The 22,884-nt window shown below is 44.2% G+C and overlaps 1 protein-coding gene and 1 long non-coding RNA gene across 2 annotated transcripts in view; one reads left to right on the top strand and one right to left on the bottom strand.

The window, feature by feature from the left end:
* The window catches only part of LOC140717390 (SLAM family member 9-like), a 33,077-nt gene extending 24,817 nt beyond the window's left edge, over positions 1–8,260 (bottom strand). The window contains exons 1-4 of the mRNA XM_073030938.1: positions 8,055–8,260; positions 5,930–6,242; positions 5,426–5,537; positions 2,142–2,468 (exon numbers count right to left, since the gene is read on the bottom strand). Of these exons, the coding sequence (XP_072887039.1) occupies positions 2,142–2,468; positions 5,426–5,477 (379 nt within the window). The 5' untranslated portion in view covers positions 5,478–5,537; positions 5,930–6,242; positions 8,055–8,260. The remainder of the gene's footprint in view (positions 1–2,141; positions 2,469–5,425; positions 5,538–5,929; positions 6,243–8,054) is intronic.
* LOC140717407 (uncharacterized) lies at positions 8,142–18,375 on the top strand. The gene is made up of 3 exons (XR_012096539.1): positions 8,142–8,277; positions 10,943–11,014; positions 18,200–18,375. It is a non-coding gene; the product is annotated as an uncharacterized lncRNA (long non-coding RNA).
* The last annotated feature ends 4,509 nt before the right edge of the window (positions 18,376–22,884 follow it).

Below are 22,884 nucleotides of genomic sequence, written 5' to 3' on the forward strand. Positions count from 1 at the left end.
CCTGCCTCTATCTTGTCCAATCCCTTAATAATCTTATATGTTTCAATCAGATCCCCTCTCAGTCTCCTTAATTCCAGCGTGTACAAGCCCAGTCTCTCTAACCTCTCTGCGTAAGACAGTCCAGACATCCCAGGAATTAACCTCGTGAATCTACGTTGCACTTCCTCTACAGCCAGGATGTCCTTCCTTAATCCTGGAGACCAAAACTGTACACAATACTCCAGGTGTGGTCTCACCAGGGCTCTGTACAAATGCAAGAGGATTTCCTTGCTCTTGTACTCAATTCCCTTTGTAATAAAGTCCAACATTCCATTAGCCTTCTTCACTGCCTGCTGCACTTGCTCATTCACCTTCAGTGACTGATGAACAAGGACTCCGAGATCTCTTTGCATTTCTCCCTTACCTAACTCTACACCGTTCAGATAATAATCTGCCTTCCTGTTCTTACTCCCAAAGTGGATAACCTCACACTTATTCACATTAAACGCCATCTGCCAAGTATCTGCCCACTCACCCAGCCTATCCAAGTCACCCTGAATTCTCCTAACATCCTCATCACATGTCACCCTGCCACCCAGCTTAGTATCATCAGCAAACTTGCTGATGTTATTTTCAATGCCTTCATCCAAATCGTTGACGTAAATCGTAAACAGCTGTGGTCCCAATACAGAGCCCTGTGGCACCCCACTAGTCACCACCTGCCATTCCGAGAAACACCCATTCACCGCTACCCTTTGCTTTCTAGCTGCCAACCAGTTTTCTATCCTCTTGTCCTCTTGTACTGAGCAGTGGTGCCCTGGGGAAGAGGTGCTGGCTGTCCACTCTGTCTGTTCCTCTTAATATCTTGCACACCTCTATCATGTCTCCTCTCATCCTCCTTCTGTCCAAAGAGTAAAGCCCTATCTCCCTTAATCTCTGATCATAATCCATACTCTCTAAACCAGGCAGCATCCTGGTAAATCTCCTCTGTACCCTTTCCAATGCTTCCACATCCTTCCTATACTGAGGCGACCAGAACTGGACACAGTACTCCAAGTGTGGCCTAACCAGAGTTTTATAGAGCTGCATCATTACATTGCGTCTCTTAAATTCTATCCCTCGACTTATGAAAGCTAACACCCCATAAGCTTTCTTAACTACCCTATCAACATGTGAGGCAACTTTCAGGGATCTGTGGACATGTACCCCCAGATTCCTCTTCTCCTCCACACTACCAAGTATCCTGCCATTTACTTTGTACTCTGCCTTAGAGTTTGTCCTTCCAAAGTGTACCACCTCACACTTCTCTGGGTTGAACTCCATCTGCCACTTCTCAGCCCACTTCTGCATCCTATCAATGACTCTCTGCAATCTTTGACAATCCTCTACACTATCTACAACACCACCAACCTTTGTGTCATCTGCAAACTTGTCAACCCACCCTTCTACCACCACATCCAGGTCATTAATAAAAATCACAAAAAGTAGAGGTCCCAGAACAGATCGTTGTGGGACACCACTAGTCACAACCCTCCAATCTGAATGTACTCCCTCCACCATGACCATCTGCCTTCTGCAGGCAAGCCAATTCTGAATCCACCTGGCCGAACTTCCCTGGATCCCATGCCTTCTGACTTTCTGAATAAGCCTACCGTGTGGAACCTTGTCAAATGCATCCCCTTCATTCTTCTAAACTCCAGTGAATACAGGCTCTAAGCCATCAGACACTCCTCATACATTAACTCCTCATGCCCTGAGTCATTCTCATGAACCTCCTCTGGACCCTCCTCAATGCCAACACATTCTTACTTGGATCAGGGATACAAAACTGTTCTTTCTGTTCTGACAATGTGTGGTTGTGGAAGAACTCTGTGGAAGTGGACTAACACAGTCAAGTTAACTACCACTGGATGACGTTGGGAATTGGCCACCTCTTCTTTGCCTGGACTCAGTATAGTTTGGAACACGGTGGTGGTGGTGGGGGGGGGGGGGGAGGTTTCATCTGACTGAATTCCCAGGGACAGAGGGGGATCTCCCTTTAGGAAATTCCACAGCTGCTGTTTTTGCAGTAATTATTTGTTTAAACCACTAAAGACATCACCACCAAAACGTGAATGTCTAAAAGCAATGCAATGCTGCTGTAATCAGTTCAGCGAACATACCTATTACTCTCACCCAAACCGCCTGCACCGCGACTCTTTTCAGGTTGATAAAGAGCCGATATAGACCTTCGTCTTCACGTGTTATGTTATGAATGGCAAATGAGCCATTAAACGTGGAGAAGGTGATGCGCCCGCTGTAATTTTGAATCAAGGCAGGCTCCTTGCTGCTCTTGTGAAACTTCAGAATCGGCTTCAAATGTTCCTTCGTATCGTTCCTGCTGACCTTCTTCCATTGGAACACCCCGATCTGGCGCCTTTGATCTGCATCCACGCCAGGAAACCAAACGGAGTCCCCAGGGGCTGAGACAAGCTTGATCTCTTCCTCCCCTGTATACAACATTAAGGACAAAAGTTAAACCCAAGTTAAGCGATCCTGCAGATGCTGGAAATTCAGAGCAACACACAAGAGATTAACACTAGATAATGGTTAAATCTGCCACCTCAGGCAAGTGTCTCGTGTTGTTCTGTGCACCAAGGGCAGGTCTTCCTCGCACAAAACACCACCATTCCCCTGCTAATTACACAGTTAATGAACCCATTACTCTACCTCTTGTATCTTCTCTCTTGCACAATTTATATGCACTCTGTGACCACTTCATTAGGTATACCTACTCGTTAATACAAATATCTAATGGGCCAATCATATATATAACCATATAACCATATAACCATATAACAATCACAGCACGGAAACAGGCCATTCCGGCCCTCCTAGTCCGTGCCGAACTCTTAATCTCACCTAGTCCCACCTACCCGCACTCAGCCCATAACCCTCCACTCCTTTCCTATCCATATACCTATCCAATTTTACCTTAAATGACACAACTGAACTGGCCTCTACTACTTCTACAGGAAGCTCATTCCACACAGCTATCACTCTCTGAGTAAAGAAATACCCCCTCGTGTTTCCCTTAAACTTTTGCCCCCTAACTCTCAAATCATGTCCTCTCGTTTGAATCTCCCCTACTCTCAATGGAAACAGCCTATTCACGTCAACTCTATCTATCCCTCTCAACATTTTAAATACCTCGATCAAATCCCCCCTCAACCTTCTACGCTCCAATGAATAGAGACCTAACTTGTTCAACCTTTCTCTGTAACTTAAGTGCTGAAACCCAGGTAACATCCTAGTAAATCGCAGCAGCAGCAGCTCAAGGTATAAAAGCATGCAGACATGGTCAAAAGGGTTCAGTTCTTCAGATCAAACATCAAAATTGAGAAAAAATGCAAGCTAAGTGGCTTTGGCCATGGAATGATGTTTGGTGACAGATGATGTGATTTGAGTATCTCAGAATCTGTTGTGATTTTCATGTACAATAGTCTTTGGAATTTACAGAGAATAGTGCGAGAATAGTGTAAACTTTGGAGTTTACAGAGAATAAGTTCTGTGGGCTAAAATACCTTGTTAATGAGTGGCCAGACTGGTTCAAACTGACAGGAAGGCAAAAATAATTCAAATAACTAACATGTTACAATAGTGGTGTGCAGAAGATCATCATTTAAGTCAGTGATAATAAGCCTGATCCTGAAGAATGTGGAAAGACCTACTGGTCGCCTCGGGTTACACTATTGCCAGAGTGAGTGAGTGAGATATCACATCACATTCCAGGCTGCAGGAGAATGCACTGACTGAAGCTCCGCGCCACCAACCCAAAGGCTCTTTGCGGGGAAAGACGGCAGTCTGAGATCCTGCCGTCACTTGTCACTGCGGGGACAGGGGACATTGTCACAAACATTTGCAACTCTACTGTTTGCAGAGGAAATAGCAACCACAAAACTACCTTGTGAGTTGTGTAGCTGGGATTGGCTTGATAGTACAATGAATTTGTTGATTTATTTATTTTTGAATTTTCAAAATATTATCTGCAAAAAAATGTCCAATAGCTCTTTTCTCATTTCATCCCCCGCAGCTGTGTCAATAGAGGATTCTTATCTATAGGGCCCTTCCCAGAAACGCACTGGGACAGGTGCCAAGTGCTGGCGGGATATCATTAACTTAGTGTAAGGTGCCCTTTGCTCTGCCTGTGACTTGTTTATCTTCCACCAGGACAAGATATCCGTGAAGGAATACTGCGACTGGCGCTTTCCAAGCTGCAGGATTGCACTGTAGCTGAGTGTGGCCAATGCAAGGCCTCAGTGGGGAAGGACCGCAGTCCAGGATTCTGCACCACTGATCACGGAGGGACTGGCTCTCAGGCAATTCATTATGTGACAATGACACCTCATAAGGGAATGTACTGAACTGATAGTGGAGTGAACCCTTCACAACTGGGCCTGTACTTTCTGGAGTTTAGAAGAATGAGCAGGGGATCTCACTGAAACCTATCAAATACTGAAAGGCCGAGATAGAGTGAATATGGAGAGGATGTTTCCTATAATGGGGGGGGGGGGGGAGCACTAGGATCATAGGACACAGCCTCAGAATAGTAGGATGGCCCATCCGGACAGCGATGAGGAGGAATTCATTTAGCCAGAGGGTGGTAAACCTGTGCAATTCATTACCACAGACGTCTGTGCAGGCCAAGTCATTGGGTATATTTAAAGCTCATAACTAGTGAAGGCTTCAAAGGTTACAGGGAGATGGTGGAAGGATAGGCTTGGGAGGGACAATAAATCAGCCATGATTGACTGGCAGAGCAGACCCGATGGGTCGAGAGGCCTGATGCAGCTCCTACATGTTATGGTGCCATGTTCTCAATACCTTTTTTATTTAGACAGTTTGCCTTGTTTTGCACATCAGTTGTTTGTCAGTCTGTGTTTGTTTATGTATGAGTTTTCATAAAACTCCATTTCAGTTCTTTTTTCCTGCAAGTGCCTGCAAGAAAATAAATCTCCTTTCCACACATACATTGTAAATTTAAATTGAATGTAGCAATTGTGCATCATGAAAAAAAGTAAGGTTTTGGGATTAAAAAAGGGTGGGGATTTGGAAAATCCCATTGCAGAGCAGCTTACAAAACTCCCTACTGATTACCACTATCGATGTGACTCTCTCTGTAGTGAATATCTACCACATCAAGCACCTTCAGGAGCTTGTATGCTTCAATAAGATCACCCCTTGATAAGATCTAAACTCCAAGCTGTCTCGTCTCTTTTAACAACCCGATCACCCCATGAATTAGCCTCGTGCATCCGTTGGGCTACCTTCAGTCCTGATCTATGCTCTTCTGGGTAACGGGCTGAATGGCCTGGTTCTGAGCTGTCTCTCTCCATGACTGCGGGCCTAACATTCAGCAGGAAGCAACTGTGCCACTGAGGCTCAGACACTCATCACCATTACTCACACGTGATCTTTGCAAAGACAGCCAACACCAGCAGTAGAATGGGACTGTTCATTCTGCAAACTGCCGTCAGGTGGGGCACAACCAACTTTGTAGACCTCCTGTGCTCTGGACACTGTGGGCAAAATGACAAGAGAGAAGATATTAGAGGCAATGGTGGACCAGGCTTCAGCAGCAGAAAAGGGGGAGCTGAGGAAGGGAGGCCTGCAGCGATGGGGAAGGAGATGGTGAAGGATCGTAGGGATTGCGGATGCATGCACTGCTGTGGATGTGGCAGGATGTATCAGAATAAATGAAAAGGATGTTGGTGTGTGGGCTTGTTATTTGGGTAATTATTATTGTCAGATTAGTGAACATACAGTGAAAACCTTTGTTTGCACGCCACTAGACAGATCATTCCATACACAAGTACACTGAGGTCGTACAAACAGAAAACAGAATCCAGAATAACAGAAAAAGTACAGTGCAAGGGACACAATGAGGTAAATTGTGAGGATATGAGTTTACCTTTATTGTACAAGATGTCCTTTGAAGAGCTCTATCACAGTGTGATTGAATCTTCCTTTGAGACTGGTGGGAAACCTTCTCACGCGTATGTATATCCCACGTGATGGTAGTAGGTATAGAGAGAGTGACTGAAATGGACGTGATGATGTCGGCTCATGGTCCAGAGGTTCAGTTGTTGTGCAGACCAAATCATCAGAACGGTGTGGTGAAGAAAAGCGATCCAAGTGACTTTGACCATGGATGGTGCCAGATGGGGTGGTTTGAGTATCTCAGAAACCACCGATCCCCCTGAGATTTTCACGCAGAACAGTCTCTAGAGTAAAAAAAGAATGTTGCAATAAACAAAAACCATCCAATGAGCAGCTGCTCTGTGGGTAAACACGGATTATTAATGAGAGCAGTCGGAGGAGAACGGTCAGACAGGTACAAGCAGACAGTAATTCAAATAACCACACGTAACGACAGTGCCGTACAGAACACACAACCTGTTGAACCAGAAGATGTGTTACAGCAGCAGAAGTCTACAGCCATATACTAAGTGGACACTTCACTAGGTACAGTAGGAGCCTAATAAAGTGGAACAGAGTACCAATAATCCCATCTATTTGCAGTCGTATGCTGATGAATGCTGGCTGGCTAAACTAACCCCATCTGCATGTATATGATCTATACTTCTCCATTCCCTGCCTATTCATGCGCCTGTCCAAGTGTCGCTATCCTATCTGCTTCTGTCACCTCCCCTAGAAGCCCATTCAGGGCACCTACCTAAATTTACAACATAAATGTGTGCACCAGGTAACTTTTTTCTGATACAAAGTGGCTTTGACTAATGGCCAGGGTGGCAGAACCTTCTGTCCTTCAGACTGGGGCCAGATGAGCACTGCAGCCAGCTCTGTGGGCAGGTGAGGCCTTGGTTTTACGTCTCCTCTGGAGGGCTCCACTGACAGTGCTGCACTCCCTCTGCCCTGGAAAATAACTGTCACGTCCCTGAAGGGCTGAGTGGCCAATTCCAACTCCCTTATCTTTTCATGTCCTCGTGAATGTTTTCAGCTTTTGCAGTTTCTTATCTTCATCCACACACTCAGCTCCCACCCATTCCTTCTCTGCAGACACACCCTCAATCTATACACACAAGAGATTCTGCAGAGGCTGGAAATCCAGAGCAACACACACGAAATGCTGGAGGAATGCCACAGCCGTGGAAAATAAAGAGTCACCGTCTCAGGCTGAGACTCTTCTTCAGGGCTGGAAAGGAAGGGGAAACGTACCAGAATTATAAGGGGGGGAGGGGAAGGAGGACTACCTAGAAGGTGACAGGTGAAACCAGGTGTGTGGAAAAGGTAAAATGCTGAAGAAGAAGGAAACTGATAGGAGAGTGGACCATGGGAGAAAGGGGAGAAGCAGTTGACTATCCAGACAGAATATGAGGTTTATTCTCCACCCTGAATGGCCTCATTGTGGCAAAAGAGGAGGCCAAAGACCAACATGTCAGATCGGGAATGATGATCAGAATTAAAATGTTTGTTCACTGGGAAATTTGGCTTTTGGCAGATGGAGTGGAGGGGCTCGAGCTCACTCCCAACCTACAGTTGGGTAACCACCACAAAACTGCTACCACAGCTCCCCCGACCTCACTGAAACATCAGAGTTCTCCAGCTCCAAGATCTGGACTTCAAACTGCTTGAAGCTGCTTCTGTAGATGAGTGAAGTGTGTACAGTTCCCCTTCTGGTACAAGACGCACCTCTCACAGGTATGCCTTCCACTCACAACTTATACTTTAAGAGGCATCAAACAATGCTGTCAATTCCACAGTCCCAAAGGGGCTCCCCAATAAATCTAGTGACACCCACACTCCAAAGTAATAAACCCTGATGACGGGCGGAGAGGCCTCGTTTACTGCTCCATCATCCTGTGACTCTGATCTAAACAATATCACGGAGACCAACCCCCCTCTCTCTCTGACACAGCCGGAGTTCAGAAAGACCACGTCCCCCACAAGACTTTTCTGCTCCACCCAACATCGTCAAGGACTCAGGGAAAGCAGAGAACATTCCCGAAGTCACCAGACTTCTGACTTCCCACGTCCTCTGTGAACCACCGCGCATTCCGGCCCCGGCGCCTCACCTTCGTGAGCCACAACGAACACGAACTGGAGAACGAGTAACCACACGACCGGGAGCTGAGCAGGAGCCGAAACTCCCAGTGTATTGAGGGACGTTTCCAGAGTCTCCGGTTACCCCAACCGACACCTCAAACCCGCCGGGACCGAGACACCGACTGGCGAGCACCGAGCGGACTGGACACTGGAGAGAGGAACAAACATCGACAGGAAATGAAAAACACCAGGGTGCGGTTCACATTAAATATGAAACTGAAAGTTACTTAATTAACTCTATTATGGTACATTCGTGATAAATCATATCTCGATGCTGCTCAGTCATTCCCTTAGATCATGCCTGGGCAAATTAAGGCTTGATCCATAACAAAGGGTTGAAAACAAAATTAGATATAATAGGGCCTGATAGAATAAATTTGCTCAAGCCAAAAAATTTACAAAACTGAAACCATATTCGTTATGTATATTTAATTATTGGATTAACCATTTTGTTTGTTCAATTTGGAAAAAACAAAGGGAAGCAAAGTCCCTAAAATGGAAACCAATGAAAACCCTTGTACGGATTTACATTCAAGGTTAACCCATTGTGGACTTGGAATTATATCCAAATCCTGTGTCCAAAATATTAAATATCGGATATTATTTGCCCAGTAAAAAAATCTTAAATTCGGCAATGCCAAACCACCATCCTTTTTAGGCTTCTATAAGTATTTTTTACTTAACCTAGGATTTTTATTCTGCCGTATGTATGAAGAAATTTTAGAGTCAATAGTATCAAAAAAGGATTTAGAAATAAAGATTGGTACTGCTTGAAAAAGATATAAAAATTTAGGTAGAATAATCATCTTAATATCATTGATTAGACCAATCAGTGATAAAGACAGTAAGGACCATTTAGTGAGCAATTGTTTAACCTGGTATATTAAAGATAAGCAATTAACCTTAAATAAATCCTTGTGCTTTATAGTGATTTTAACACCCAGATAAGTTAAATAGTCCGTAACCAATCTGAATGGTAAATGTCTATAAATTGGAACCTGCATATTGAATGGGAAGAGATCACTCTTATTAAGACTCAGTTCGTAACCAGAAAAGTTACAGAACTGAGCGAGCAGGGATATAACTGCAGGAATGGATTTCACACAATTAGAAATCTATAGTAGGAAATCATCTGCTTATAATGATAACTTATGTGTCCCATTCCCACGGGTAATGCCAAGTATATCAGGTGAGTCGCGAATAGCAAAAGCTAAAGGTTCCAGAGCAATATCAAATAGCAATGGACTAAGAGGACAACCTTGCCTAGTAGCACAAAACAACTGAAAAAAGGGAGATCTTAGATTATTGGTAAGTACCAAATCCGAAAGGGTATGATATATCAGTTTAATCCAAGATATAAATTTTGGGCTAATAATAAAAATAGAAACTGCTTGCATTTTGGCCAGAGAGTTCAAATGGTATTGCTGATCCTTCCAAACTCTAAAAAAAATGCTGATTATCCTCTTTCCTCACATGAGTTTCTTGTGCAAAAATAATATGAGCATTTGCCCAGTTCCCATTTTTTTAGATATTTACAAATCAGAGATTTTTTGAATACTATGCTACCTACTTTTCCGATTTCACATCCAACTGATATCAGGGAAAATAAAATTAGGTTTAAACCCTGACGAAAGGGTTTAATAGCAATTATTTATGATATGATTATGAAAATACAGTCAGGTATATCTGATAAAATTTAAAATGAATGGGAGAGCTTTCCTTACCTATAGAGAAATGGGAGAAAATTTTCCAATTAGTTAACTTTTCCTCTGTATGTGCTAAACATACATTGATACAATTTATGGTGGTGCATAGGGCCCAGATGTCTAAAGATAAATTAGCTCGCTCTTACTCTCATATAAGTCCTGTCTGTGACAGATGTCATTCTGAGGTAGCCTCTTTGACTCATATGTTTTGGTTTTGCCCTCTTTTGGAAAAATATTGGAAAGACATTTTTGATACTATTTCTACAGTTTTGCGTATTGATCTACAACCTCATCCTATTACCACAATTTTTGGTTTACCGATGATGGATTTACCTTCTTCAGCTCGTCGGATGATTGCATTTGCTACATTAATGGCTAGAAGATCCATTTTATTGAATTGGAAAGAGATTAATCCTCCGACTACATCTCAATGGCTTTTCCAAACTATATCTTATTTAAACTTAGAAAAAATTAGAAGTGTTACTTTTCATCCTTTGGTTAAATTTGAAGAAACTTGGAGGCCTTTTATTCAACACTTTCACAGAATGTAACTCGAACTTTTTCGATTCCTTTGTATTAAACTTAAATATAGGTAGAGGAGCGGAGTTGAAGACATTAATGATTATATCCGACGTGATAAAACAGCCCAGCTTTGTGTAGTTTAATTTAGTCTTGCTTAGTTCAGTTTATTTTAGTTTTCGATATTTCAATTTGGGTTTTCTTTTTCTTTGACATCTTTTTATTTTTTCATATCATGTTTATATTAAGAGTTTGTGAGGCTAAGTATATCTTGTTACCTGTAGTTTATATTCACATGTGTTAATTACCAATAATCTAATCCCACTCTCTTTGTACTATTATGATTGCTATGTATACGTATTTAAAATTTAATAAAAAGATTGAAAAAGAAAGAACGATCATGCCTGATGTACCCGGGGCCCACAAATCACTTGTTTCCCTTTAATATCGAAAAATTCACAATTTTTAATGCAAGAAACAGTGAATTCCAAATATTTGCAATCCCCTGGGTTTTCATTTATGAATGTCAATTACTTTATTTTATGCAGACTAAGAGATATGTAGATTAAGATTATGTAGATTAACAGGTCAAAGATGATTCTGAATATCATTTGTGAATCCTCTTTCATCAGGTTCCCCACAATTCCAATGAGCTGTAAACTTGTTCACTAACCTGTCTGAGACTTTAAACACCACATCCAATGGTAAGTTCAATTTCAAAGTTTAAAGTAAATATATTATCAAAGTCCATATACTTGCAAGAATCTTGCCTGAATTGGAGGGTGTACCTTAATAGAATAGGTTGAGTGAACTTGGCCTTTTCTCCTTGGAGCGACGGAGGATGAGAGGTGACTTGACGGAGGTGTATAAGATGATAAGGATCATTGATCATGTGGATAGCCGGAGTCTTTTCCCCAGGGCTGAAATGGCTAACATGAGTGGGCACAGTTTTAAGGTGTTTGGAAATAGGTACCGAGGGTATATCAGGGGTCAGTTTTTCACACAGAGGGTGGTGGGTGCACGGACGGCCACTGCCGGCGGTGGTGGTGGAAGTGGATACAACAGGGTCTCTTAAGAGACTCTTAGGTAGGTACATGGAGCTTAGAAAAACAGAGAGCTATGCACTAGGGAAATTCTAGGGAGTGTCTAGAGTAGGTTACGTGGCCTGCACAACATAATGGGCTGAACGGCCTGTAAAGTGCCGTAAATTTCTATGTTCTGTGTTCTGTGTCACAATGTTCTATCTTGAGATTCATTTCCTTGAGGGTATTCACAGTAGATAGAAAGAAACACAACAGAATCAGTGAGAAACAAAGATGGGCAAACAGCCAACTTTATGGTACATTGTCTGTGGAAACATCTGATTTCCCTTTCTTGATGACCACAATGATTCTGCTTATTTTCCACCACAATAATATTGCATACTTGATATATCCCAACATTTTCCCAAATACTGATGTCAAGTTGACAAGTCAGAACTTCCTTACCTTCTGGTTTCACTTAAATCGGTCATGTTTGTTTCCATCCAATCTGCAGGAGCCTTTCTGCAATATGTAATATTTTGAAGATGATGCTTATACTTATTCTTTACTTTATTGTCACCAAACAATTGATACTAGAGCGTACAATCATCACAGCGATATTTGATTCTGTGCTTCGTGCTCTCTGGAGTGCAAATTGAAGTAAATATAATAAAAATTTAAATTATAAATCATAATAAGAAAATAGATAAGGGAAAGTAGTTAGTGCAAGTCAGGTCTGGACATTTGGAAGGTACAGCCCAGATCCGGGTCAGGATCTGTTCAGCAGTCTTATCACAGTTGGAAAGAAGCTGTTCCCAAATCTGGCCGTATGAATCTTCAAGCTCCTGAAACTTCTCCCGGAGGGAAGAGGGACAAAAAGTGTGTTGGTTGGGTGGGTCATGTCCTTGATTATCCTGGCAGCACTGCTCCGACAGTGTGTGGTGTAAAGTGAGTCCAAGGATGGAATATTGGTTTGTGTGATGTGCTGGGCTATGTTCACGATCTTCTGCAGCTTCTTCCGGTCTTGGACAGGACAACTTCCATACCAGGTTGTGATGCACCCTAGAAGAATGCTTTCTACGGTGCATCTATAAAAATTAGTGAGGGTTTTAGGGGACAGGCCAAATTTCTTCAGCTTTCTCAGGAAGTAAAGGCGCTGGTGGGCCTTCTTGGCAATGGACTCTGCTTGGTTAGACCAAGTCAGGTCATTTGTGATATGCAGCCTGAGGAAATTAAAGCTTTTGACCTGTTCCATCTGTGCACCACCGATGTAGATGGGGTCGTGCGGTCCACTACTCCTTCTGAAGTCAACCACCAATTCCTTCATCTTGCTGATGTTGAGGGATAGGTTATTGTGATCCATCACTGAGCTTGCTAGCGGCTATGACTTCTTCTGGAGAGGAAGGGTGCAGAACGAAGACAGGATCCACAGAGTGGGCTTCACCATAAGGAGAACCCTGATGAAACAGCTCCCCGACCTGCCTGTTGGCATCAGCGAAAGATTGATGAAGCTACGTCTGCCCCTCAGCCAAAACCGACATGCAACCATCATTAGTGCCTATGTCCCCACCCTGACCAGCCCTACTGAAACCATAGAGCAGTTTTACGCTGACCTTGACTCCATCCAGCGCTCAGTGCCGGACAGTGATAAGCTGATCTTGCTGGGAGATTTCAATGCCCAAGTCCGCCAAGGCCATGATCAGTGGAGTGGAGTGCTTGGCAGACACGGAGTCGGGAAGATGAACAGCAATGGCCTTCTGCTTATCAGCAAATGTGAAGAGTATGACCTCACTATCACAAACACAGTGTTCAGAATGGCCAACAAATTCAAGACAACACGGATGCACCCTAGATCCAAACAATGGCATCTGATCGATTATGACATTGCCCGTCAACATGACATTTGAGACATAATCATTACTTGAGCCATGCGAGGAGCAGAGTGTTGGACGGACCACAGACTCCTCCGCACCACCCTTAAGCTATACATAGTTCAATCTCACAAAAAGCGTCCAAAAGGCATTAGGCCATCCTTTAACACCTCCAAACTTCAGCATCCTTCGTGTCTATGTGAATTTGAAAATACTCTTAAATAGAAACTATCAACAAACCAGCCACTCACGGGTAACCCAATACAGAAATGGAGCCACTTCAAAATGCTATAACTGAAATGGCAAAACCCTAGGCCGCAGAAAGTGCACCCAGCAAGATTGGTTCAATGAGAATAGCACCACCATCGATGACCTACTCACCAAGAAGAACAAGGCATTCAAAGAATGGCAGGATGACCCAAACTCCACCTGCTGAAAGGACAGATTCAGGTCCTATTAGGCACTCGCTCAAAGGGAAATCCATATAACGTGCAACACATGGTGGAATAAGAAGGTGGATGAGGTTCAGCACTATGCTGACACAAACAGCACCAAGCAGTTCTTCAATGCCATCAAGTCTGTCTTTGGTCCCTTAAAGTCAAGCATAGCTCCTCTGCTTTCTGCAGATGGATCCTCGCTTATCAAGGACAAAAAGGGCATCAACACCAGCTGGAAGGAACACTTCAGTCAGCTCCTGAACCGCCCCTCCACTGTCGGCCAGTCAGTACTCGACCAGATTCCCCAGAGCCCAGTCCATGAGCACCTCAACAACCCCCCCTCCCTGACCGAGGTCACACAGCCATCAAACAGATGAGCTGTGGCTAAGCACCAGGCAAGGATGGTATTCCCACAGAACTGTACAAAGCCCTCAACCAGGAGTCACTCGAAGCATTGCAGGACGTCCTGGTCAGTATCTGGGAAGAGGAAGTAATGGGATACTGCAATAGTCACCCTATACAAAAACAAAGGCCCACACACAGACTGTGGGAACTACAGGGGCATCTCCCTACTCTCCATCGCCGGGAAAATCCTGACTCGCATCATCCTTAATAGACTTATTTTAACAGTATCCGAAGGAAACCTCCCAGAATCGCAATGCGGCTTTCGGCCTAAACGCAGTACTGTGGATATGATCTTCACTGTTAGACAAATGCAGGAGAAATGCCTGGAGCAGAACATGAACTTGTACTTTGTCTTCATTGATCTGAGTAAAGCGTTTGATACCGTCAACAGAGAAGCCTTGTGGATCATCCTCGGGAAACTTGGCTGCCCTCCACAGTTCATCAACCTCATACGCCTCTTCCATGACAACATGACTGGAGAGATTCTCTCAGCTGACGAACCTAACGAGAAATTTGACATCTCCAAATGCGCTCGCAGGGCTGTGCGCTTGCACCAGTACTTTTCAACCTTTTTTTCACTCAGATACTAATGCATGCCGTCAAAGACCTAAACCTGGGCATTTTTTATCAAATACCGCCTGGACAGGTCACACTTTGACCTACGTCGCCTTGCAGCACACACAAAGACCCTCCGAAAGCTGTTCATTGAGGCGCTCTTTGCAGATGACTGCGCACTCATGGCGCACCAAGAGGACCACCTACAAACGATGGTCAGCAGATTCTCCGCCGCATCTAAATTGTTCGGCTTGACAATCAGCCTCGGTAAAACAGAGGTCCTCCTGCAGCCGGCACCTAACAGCACCCCGCCACAGCCATGCATCACCATCGATGACACACAGCTACGGAACATTGACAACTTCAAATGCCTGGGGAGTACCATCTCCAGCGACAGTGCCCTTGATAAAGAAATCACGTCAAGGATCCAGAAAGCAAGCCAGGCACTCGGAAGGCTCTGGGTCAAAGTTCTGCAGCACAAAGACATTCGCCTCGCCACTAAACTGAAGGTTTACAATGCTGTTGTGGTCTCATCACTTCTATCTGGCTGTGAAACCTGGGCACTGTATCGCAGACATGTCAAACAGCTTGAACAATTCCACAATCGCGCTCTGCGATCAATCATGCGAATCCGCTGGCAAGACCGTATCTCCAACCTGACAGTCCTGGACCGAGCCAATTCCACAAGCATTGAAGCCAAGGTTTTGAAGGCTCAGCTCAGATGGACCGGCCAGGTGATCCGCATGGATGAGTCTAGAATGCCGCGTCAGTTGTTCTACGGAGAACTGGAGCAGGGCAATCGTGCCCAAGGTCGCCCAAGGAAGAGGTACAAGGACAACATCAAGTCAGACCTTAAGTGGGCCAAACTCCAGCCCCGCGATCTTGAACACACTGCTGCTGATCGGTCCAAGTGGTGCAATCTATGCTCCACGGCAGCAAACAACTTCCAAGCCAACTGGCGCATGCAGCGCCTCACGTCTTAATAAGCTGGTAAGGAAGGCGGGCTCTGTCGTGGGCAAAGTACTGGAGAGTTTAACATCGGTAGCTGAGCGAAGGGCGCTGAGTAGGCTACGGTCAATTATGGAAAACTCTGAACATCCTCTACATAGCACCATCCAGAGACAGAGAAGCAGTTTCAGCGACAGGTTACTATCGATGCAATGCTCCTCAGACAGGATGAAGAGGTCATTACTCCCCAATGCCATTAGGCTTTACAATTCAACCGCCAGGACTTAAGAACTTTTTAAAAGCTATTATTAATGCTTTTTGAGATAGTGATTTAGATGCATATCATATTTTTTTACTGAGTTAAGTATTGTATGTTATTAGTTTTGCTACAACAGGTGTATGGGACATTGGAAAAAAAAGTTGAATTTCCCCATGGGGATGAATGAAGTATCTATCTATCTATCTATCTCAAGGCGAGTCAAGAAAGACACAGGAAGGTGTCCGCTCCTGCCCCAACATGCGGTGCTCCTTGCCCCATCTGCGACCACATCTGTGCTTCGGACTTCAGCCTCAGATGTCATATGCGTGCCCACAGACGTTAACTGCGCAACACATTCGTCTTCCTCTGACTTCGAGACTACTACCATATCAAGATGTGTCATGTTTTGTTACACAGGGATGTATAATTCACGCCTCTTTAAGTTCATGTTGAAGTATGTTTGACATGTCTGTACTGTGGATGTATAATTCTGATCATAAACTTGAAGGTCAAGATGGGGTCGGTGAACCACAAATTCCCCCCCTGTGACATCCACAAAACTGTTTATTTCACTTCTTGTACATCTTCCTTTATCTTTAATGTGTTTCTGGAAAAGTTTTCGCAGTTTGGAGATCGATTGAGTGCCCTACCACTCTGCTGTCTCCAAGCACATAGCAAGAGACGAGTGAGGTCAGCCTCATGGTGAGGTTTGGAGATGAGGCGATTCCATGATAGACTCCATTTCGCCAATTAAAGCATTGTGGATGATACAGGCATCAAAGCGAATGCAGAAAGTCAGCGAGTGATCAGTGCTGACTACCTGCCTTTTGCTGCCGGATAAGGGTATTCATGGGTAATTGCCAGTCAATCATTGCTGATGGATAAGGTGTCCGTGGGTGACCGCCAATCGATCGTCGCTGCTGGATAAGGTGTCCGTGGGTGAACGCCAGTCGCTCATCGCTGCTGGATAAGGTATCCGTAGGTGACCGCCAGTCGCTTGTCGCTGCTGGATAAGGTATCCGTGGGTGACCGCCAGTCGCTTGTCACTGCTGGATAAGGTATCCGTGGGTGACCGCCAGTCGCTTGTCACTGCTGGATAAGGTATCCGTGGGTGACCGCCAGTTGCTTGTCACTGCTGGATAAGGTATCCGTGGGTGACCGCCAGTCGCTTGTCGCCACTGGATAAGGTGTCCGTGGGTGATGCTCTTGTTGCTGTTACACGATTTCATTTGGGGTGATCTGTAAGTTTTTTTGTGTGGGGGGGGGTGATGTTTTTCTTTGAATAACTTCCATGGTTTGCTTTGTTTCGTGACTGTCTGGAGAAGATGAATCTCAGAGTTGATAATAAATGAACCTTTGGAGGGTCTGTAAACATCTTTTATCTCCATTACTCACCAAGCTCCATCCCGCACATCATCTGTGTCTCTTCCCTCCAACACACAGACATAAAATAAAACATTGTGGAAGTGCCTGAACTTGACCACGCACAATGCCTGTGACTCCATTTTGCGCTAGGGCTGATGATTAAACCTGTGCCATCGTCTGTATGTCCTGCAACAGGCACACAACACAGGATCAGCAGCAGAAATTGGCAAAACTCCTGCCATGTAACAGGACAAGAGGTTTCCCTTCAACTCCCTGGAAATGGAGACCACTGCCTGCTGCTGACCATGGCCACCTGTCGGAGACCCAGGTTTAACAACCCATAGCACTCAGCTCCGTAGGAGCTTGATGGACTTAGTCAACAAGTCAGATCCAGATTCACTTCTTTATCACACATACATCAAAGCACACTGAAATGCATCATTTGCATTAATAGCTAACAACCTAAGGATGTGCTGGGGGAAACCCACAATTTGCCACACATTCCGATGCCAACATAGCTTCCCCACAATCATTGTTCCCTTTAAGATGTGCGCACACACACATCTTTTGATACCAGCGCACAAAGGAATTTAAACTGTGCACAAAGGGTTGTCACCCTGACCTGTTGGCATGTTTAGTATATTTCATGATTGTACATGATTAAATTTCCTTTTCTGGTCTTTGATGGAGACGGTGTTGATAACATGGAGTTTGCGATGATTTGTCTGCAGATTTTAGATCTAGCTTACTGAAGAAATTATTCAGTGTGCACATCTTGTCGTCGCTGGACAAAATATTGCACAGCACAAGAATTTTGCACACACTGGACATTACAAATTAAGGGGAACATTGCCCACAATGACAATGTATGAGTGGGCCAGTGTCAGAGTGGGGAGTTGAGGCTTTGGCAAGAAGAAGCAGAGGCTGTAGAAAGATTTTTTTTTGGTTATTTATTCTTTCTTTATTCCTTATTGCACATTCAGAGCAGGGGCGATGCCAGTCAGCATCATGGAATGTTTCTTCCCAGGATGTGGGAAGGCAGGGAATCCTCCAGTGTCCCTGATGTCTTCCAGCTGCAGCTGCTGACAGTGTTAAGGAGTTGGAGGTGGAACTGGATGAAATACGGATCACTTGGGAATCTGAGGGGCACTGTTTCCTCTAAGATGCACAGCAGCACAGTGACTGAAATGTTCCCATGCACATAGCCGTCATTGCCACATGGCTGAAATAAACACAGAACAGAAAATGTTCACAAAATATGAAAGATTTTCTTTCTTGTACTGTATTTCATTTAATTAATTTCAATTAATAAATAGTATGTAATTTTTCAATTTTCATTCTACATATTCATAGTAATCGTAAGGGTAAAACAATCATTTGAAGAGCTGTGCAGTTTTCAGGCCATGTAAAAACAAACTTCCTTCTCAGAGCAATGTTTAGTCTGGACATCTGTAAACGGGGAGGTGTATATACTCCCAACGTGCAGGACACAGGTAACTGGAGGACACATCAGGAGGGAGAAGGGGGACATGCAGCCAGTACAGAGTATCCCAGTGGCCATTCCCCTCACCTATGGGAATACTGCTTTGGATAATATTGGGAGTTACAGTGGCATGCAAAGGTTTGAGCACCCCTGGTCAAAATCTCTGTTACTTTGAATAGTTAAGTGAGTCGAACATGAACTGATGTCCAAAAGTCATAAAGTTAAAGATGAAACATGCTTTTTAACATTTTAAGCAAAATTAGTTTTCTTTTTGTACAACTTTAGAGTGAGAAAAAGGAAAGGAGCACCATGCAAAAGTTTGGGCACCCAAGAGGTTTGAGCTCTCGGATAACTTTCACCAAGGTCTCAGGCCTCAATTAGCTTGTTAGGGCTATGACTTGTTCACAGTCATCATTAGGAAAGGTCATGTGATGCAAATTTCAAAGCTTTAAATACCCTGACTCCTCAAACCTTGTCCCTACAATCAGCTGCCATGGGATCCTGTAAACTGCTTCCTAGCACTCTGAAACTTAAAATAAATGATGCCCACAAAGAAGGAGAAGGCTCTAAGAAGTTAGCAAAGGGGTTTCAGGTAACCATTTCCTCAGTTTGTAATGTCATTAAGAAATGTCAGTTAACAGGAACGGTGGAGGTCAAGCTGAGGTCTGGAAGACCAAGAAAACTTTCTGAGAGAACTGCTCGTAGGATTGCTAGAAAGGCAAATCAAATCCTCCATATGACTACAAAAGACCTTCAGGAAGATTCAGCAGACCCTGGAGTGGTGGTGCACTGTTCTACCGTGCAGCGACACCTGCTCCAATATGACCTTCATGGAAGAGTCATCAGAAGAAAACCTTTCCTGCATCTTCGCCACAAAATTCAGCATCAGTAGTTTGCAAAGGAACATCTAAACAAGCCTAATGCATTTTGGAAACAAGCTCTGTGGACTGATGAATTTAAAATACAACTTTTTGGCTGCAACGAGCACAGGTATGTTTGGAGAAAAAAGGGTGCAGAATTTAATGAAAAGAACACCTCTCCAACTGTTAAGCATGGGGGTGGATCGATCATGCTTTGGGCTTGTGTTACAGCCAGTGGCACGGGGAACATTTCACTGGTAGAGGGAAGAATTAATTCAATTAAATAGTAGCAAACATCACACTGTCTGTAAAAGAAAACTGAAGATGAAAAGAGGATGGCTTCTACAACAGGATAATGATCCTAAACAAACCTCAAAATCCACAATAGACTACCTCGAGAGGCACAAGCTGAAGGTTTTGCCATGCCCTCACAGTCCCCTGACCTAAACATCATCAAAGTTCTGTGGATAAACCTCAAAAGAGCAGTGCATGCAAGACAACCCAAGAATCTCACAGAACTAGAAGTCTTTTGCAAGGAAAAGAAGGCAAAAATCCCCTAAACAAGAATTTAAAGACTCTTAGCTGGCTACAGAGAACCTTTACAAGCTGTGATACTTGTCAAACAGGGTATTACTAAGTACTGAACATGCAGGATGTCGAAACTTTTGCTTCAGGCCCTATTCCTTTTTTGTTATTCTGAAAGTAAAAGATAGAAATAAAAAAGTATTCTTGTTTAAAATATTAAAGAAACATGTCATCGTTAACTTTATGCCTTTTGGAAATCAGGTCATCTTTTAGTCGCTTAGCTATTCACAGTAACAGAAATTTTGACCAGGGGAGCCCAGACTTTTGCATGCCACTGTAAATGTTAAGTTAAAGGACAGGGTCTCCATGGATGTGATTACAGGATTGCTACTCGTGCCACTTGCCAAAGAGGCCAGAAACAGGAAGATCATACAGTTTATCATGCCTGAGGAGCTGGTGCCGGAGAGAGGGCTTCAAATTTTTGGATCATTGGGCTCTCTTCGAAGAAAGGTGGGACCTGTAGAGAAGGGACAGTTTGCACCTGAAGTGGAGGGGACTAATTTCCCAGTGGGAAGGTTTGCTTGTGCTGCATGGTGGGGAGTTTAAATTAGAGTTTCAGAGAATAGGAACCACAGCACCAGAACAGAGTGGTTGTGGGGAAAGATGTTCAGCCTACGTACAAAGTCAGGAATCAAAAGGTTGAGCACGGTGGGACAAATGTTGTTTATTTCGATGCAAGGGGTATTGTAGGAAAGGTAGATGAGCTTAGGGCATGGATCACCAGGTGGAATTATGACATTGTAGTGAGGGCAGGACTGGTAGCTCAATGTTCCGGGGATCGGTAGTTTCAGATGTGATAGGGTGGGAGGGGTTAAAGGAGGAAGGGTAGGATTACTCGTCACGGAAAATGTGATGGCAGTGCTCTGTCAGTACAGACTGGTGAGCTCATCTTGTGTGGAAATGTCAGAGATATGGGGAGATTTTAAATGGACTCTTGGCATCTGCATTTACACAGGAGATGGACACAGATAGTAACTGGGGCCCTCCACTGGCCACTGTCAACCATGGATACTGCATCCCAGCTGTCTACATGGTACACAAGGCAGTGTGATATGGAGAACAGGTTGTTGCCCATTCTCCACGGAGCTGATGAATCCAAAGGAAAGACCGAGACCTGCAGTTCGGTACCAGCGACATCGCAGGAGATGCCATTCAGCGTTGAACTCAGTGCAGGACTGCCTTAGGGACTCCAGCTCCAGACATTTCTTCAAAGTTTACTCTCGAAGCCTTCCCCATGAGTGGTTATAGCAACAAAGAAATGAAGATTTGAGATCAGTGTTTTCCTAAGTGAGCTGCCAACCACAGCTGACCGCCCCATCTGCCTGAAGCAACTAGTTTTAAGACACCAGTAACCCGCCTTTTCTCCTCCTGTCAGTAGAATCAGTTCTGCTGGGATTAGTAGCTAAGCCACACGTGAAGGCCAAGAGCTGGACTTGTTTCTCAGAGGCTGGTTGAGACGCACACCATTGAAAGCATTTAACAGGTAGTGGGAGCTTATCCCCATGAACTCCCCCAGCTATAACAACCTTAAAGAACCACAGAGTCTAGCGAGGTCATGGACCATTTGCAGATTACAGATGAGGAGGTGTTTGCTGTCCCAAGGCAAGTTAGGATGAATAGATCCCCAGGGCATTGATGTTGCATCGGACCCTGTGGAGACTAGTACAGAAGCTGCAGAGGCCCTAGCAGAGATACTTAAAACATCTTCATCCATGGGTGGAGAGCTGGAGGGTTGGAGTATGGCTGATGTTTGTTTGTTTAAGAAAGACTCTAAGAATAAATCAGGAAATTATAGGCTGGTGAATCTAGCATCAGTATTGGGAAAGTATTTGGAAGGTATTTTAAAGGACAGGATATGAGTATATTTGTATAGATAAAGGTCTGATTAGGAATCGTCAACATGGCTTTGTGCATGGTAGTCATGTCTAACCAATCACACAGATGTTTTGAGAAAGATACCAGAAATATTGATGAAGAGAATGTCAGGCTTTTGACAAGGTCCACATGGGCGGATGGTCATGAAAAATTCAGTTGCTTGGAATTCGTGATAAGGTAGTATATTGGATTAGTCATTGGCTTCGCAGGAGAAGCTAACAGAATGGTTGTATGATGGTTGCGTCTGACTGTGACTAATGTAGTGCTGCAGGGATTGGAGCTGCGTCCATCATTGTTTGTCATCTATATCAACAATCTGGCTAATAATAGACAATAGACAGTAGGTGCAGGAGCAGGCCATTCGGCCCTTCTAGCCAGCACCACCATTCACTGTGATCATGGCTGATCATACACAATCAGTACCCCGTTCCTGCCCTCGCCCCATATCCCTCAACCCCGCTATCTATAAGAGCTCTTTCTAACTCTCTCTTGAATGCATCCAGAGACTTGTCCTCCACTGCCTTCTGGGGCAGAGCATTCCACATATCCACCACTCTCTGGGTGAAAAAGTTTTTCTGCATCTCTGTTCTAAATGGCCTACCCCTTATTCTTAAACTGTGGCCTCTAGTTCTGGACTCACCCATCAGCGGGAACATGCTTCCAGCCTCCAGCGTGTCCAATCCCTTAATAATCTTATATGTTTCAATCATATCCCCTCTCATCCTTTTAAATTCCAGTGTATACAAGCCCAGTCACTCCAATCTTTCACCATATGACAGTCCTGCCATTCCGGGAATTAACCTTGTGAACCTACGCTGCACTCCCTCAATAGCAAGAATGTCCTTCCTCAAATTTGGAGACCAAAACTGCACACAATACTCCAGGCGGGACCTCACCAGGGCCCTGTAC

Source organism: Hemitrygon akajei, chromosome 2 (assembly GCF_048418815.1).
Source record: "Hemitrygon akajei chromosome 2, sHemAka1.3, whole genome shotgun sequence".
Lineage (NCBI taxonomy): Eukaryota > Metazoa > Chordata > Chondrichthyes > Myliobatiformes > Dasyatidae > Hemitrygon > Hemitrygon akajei.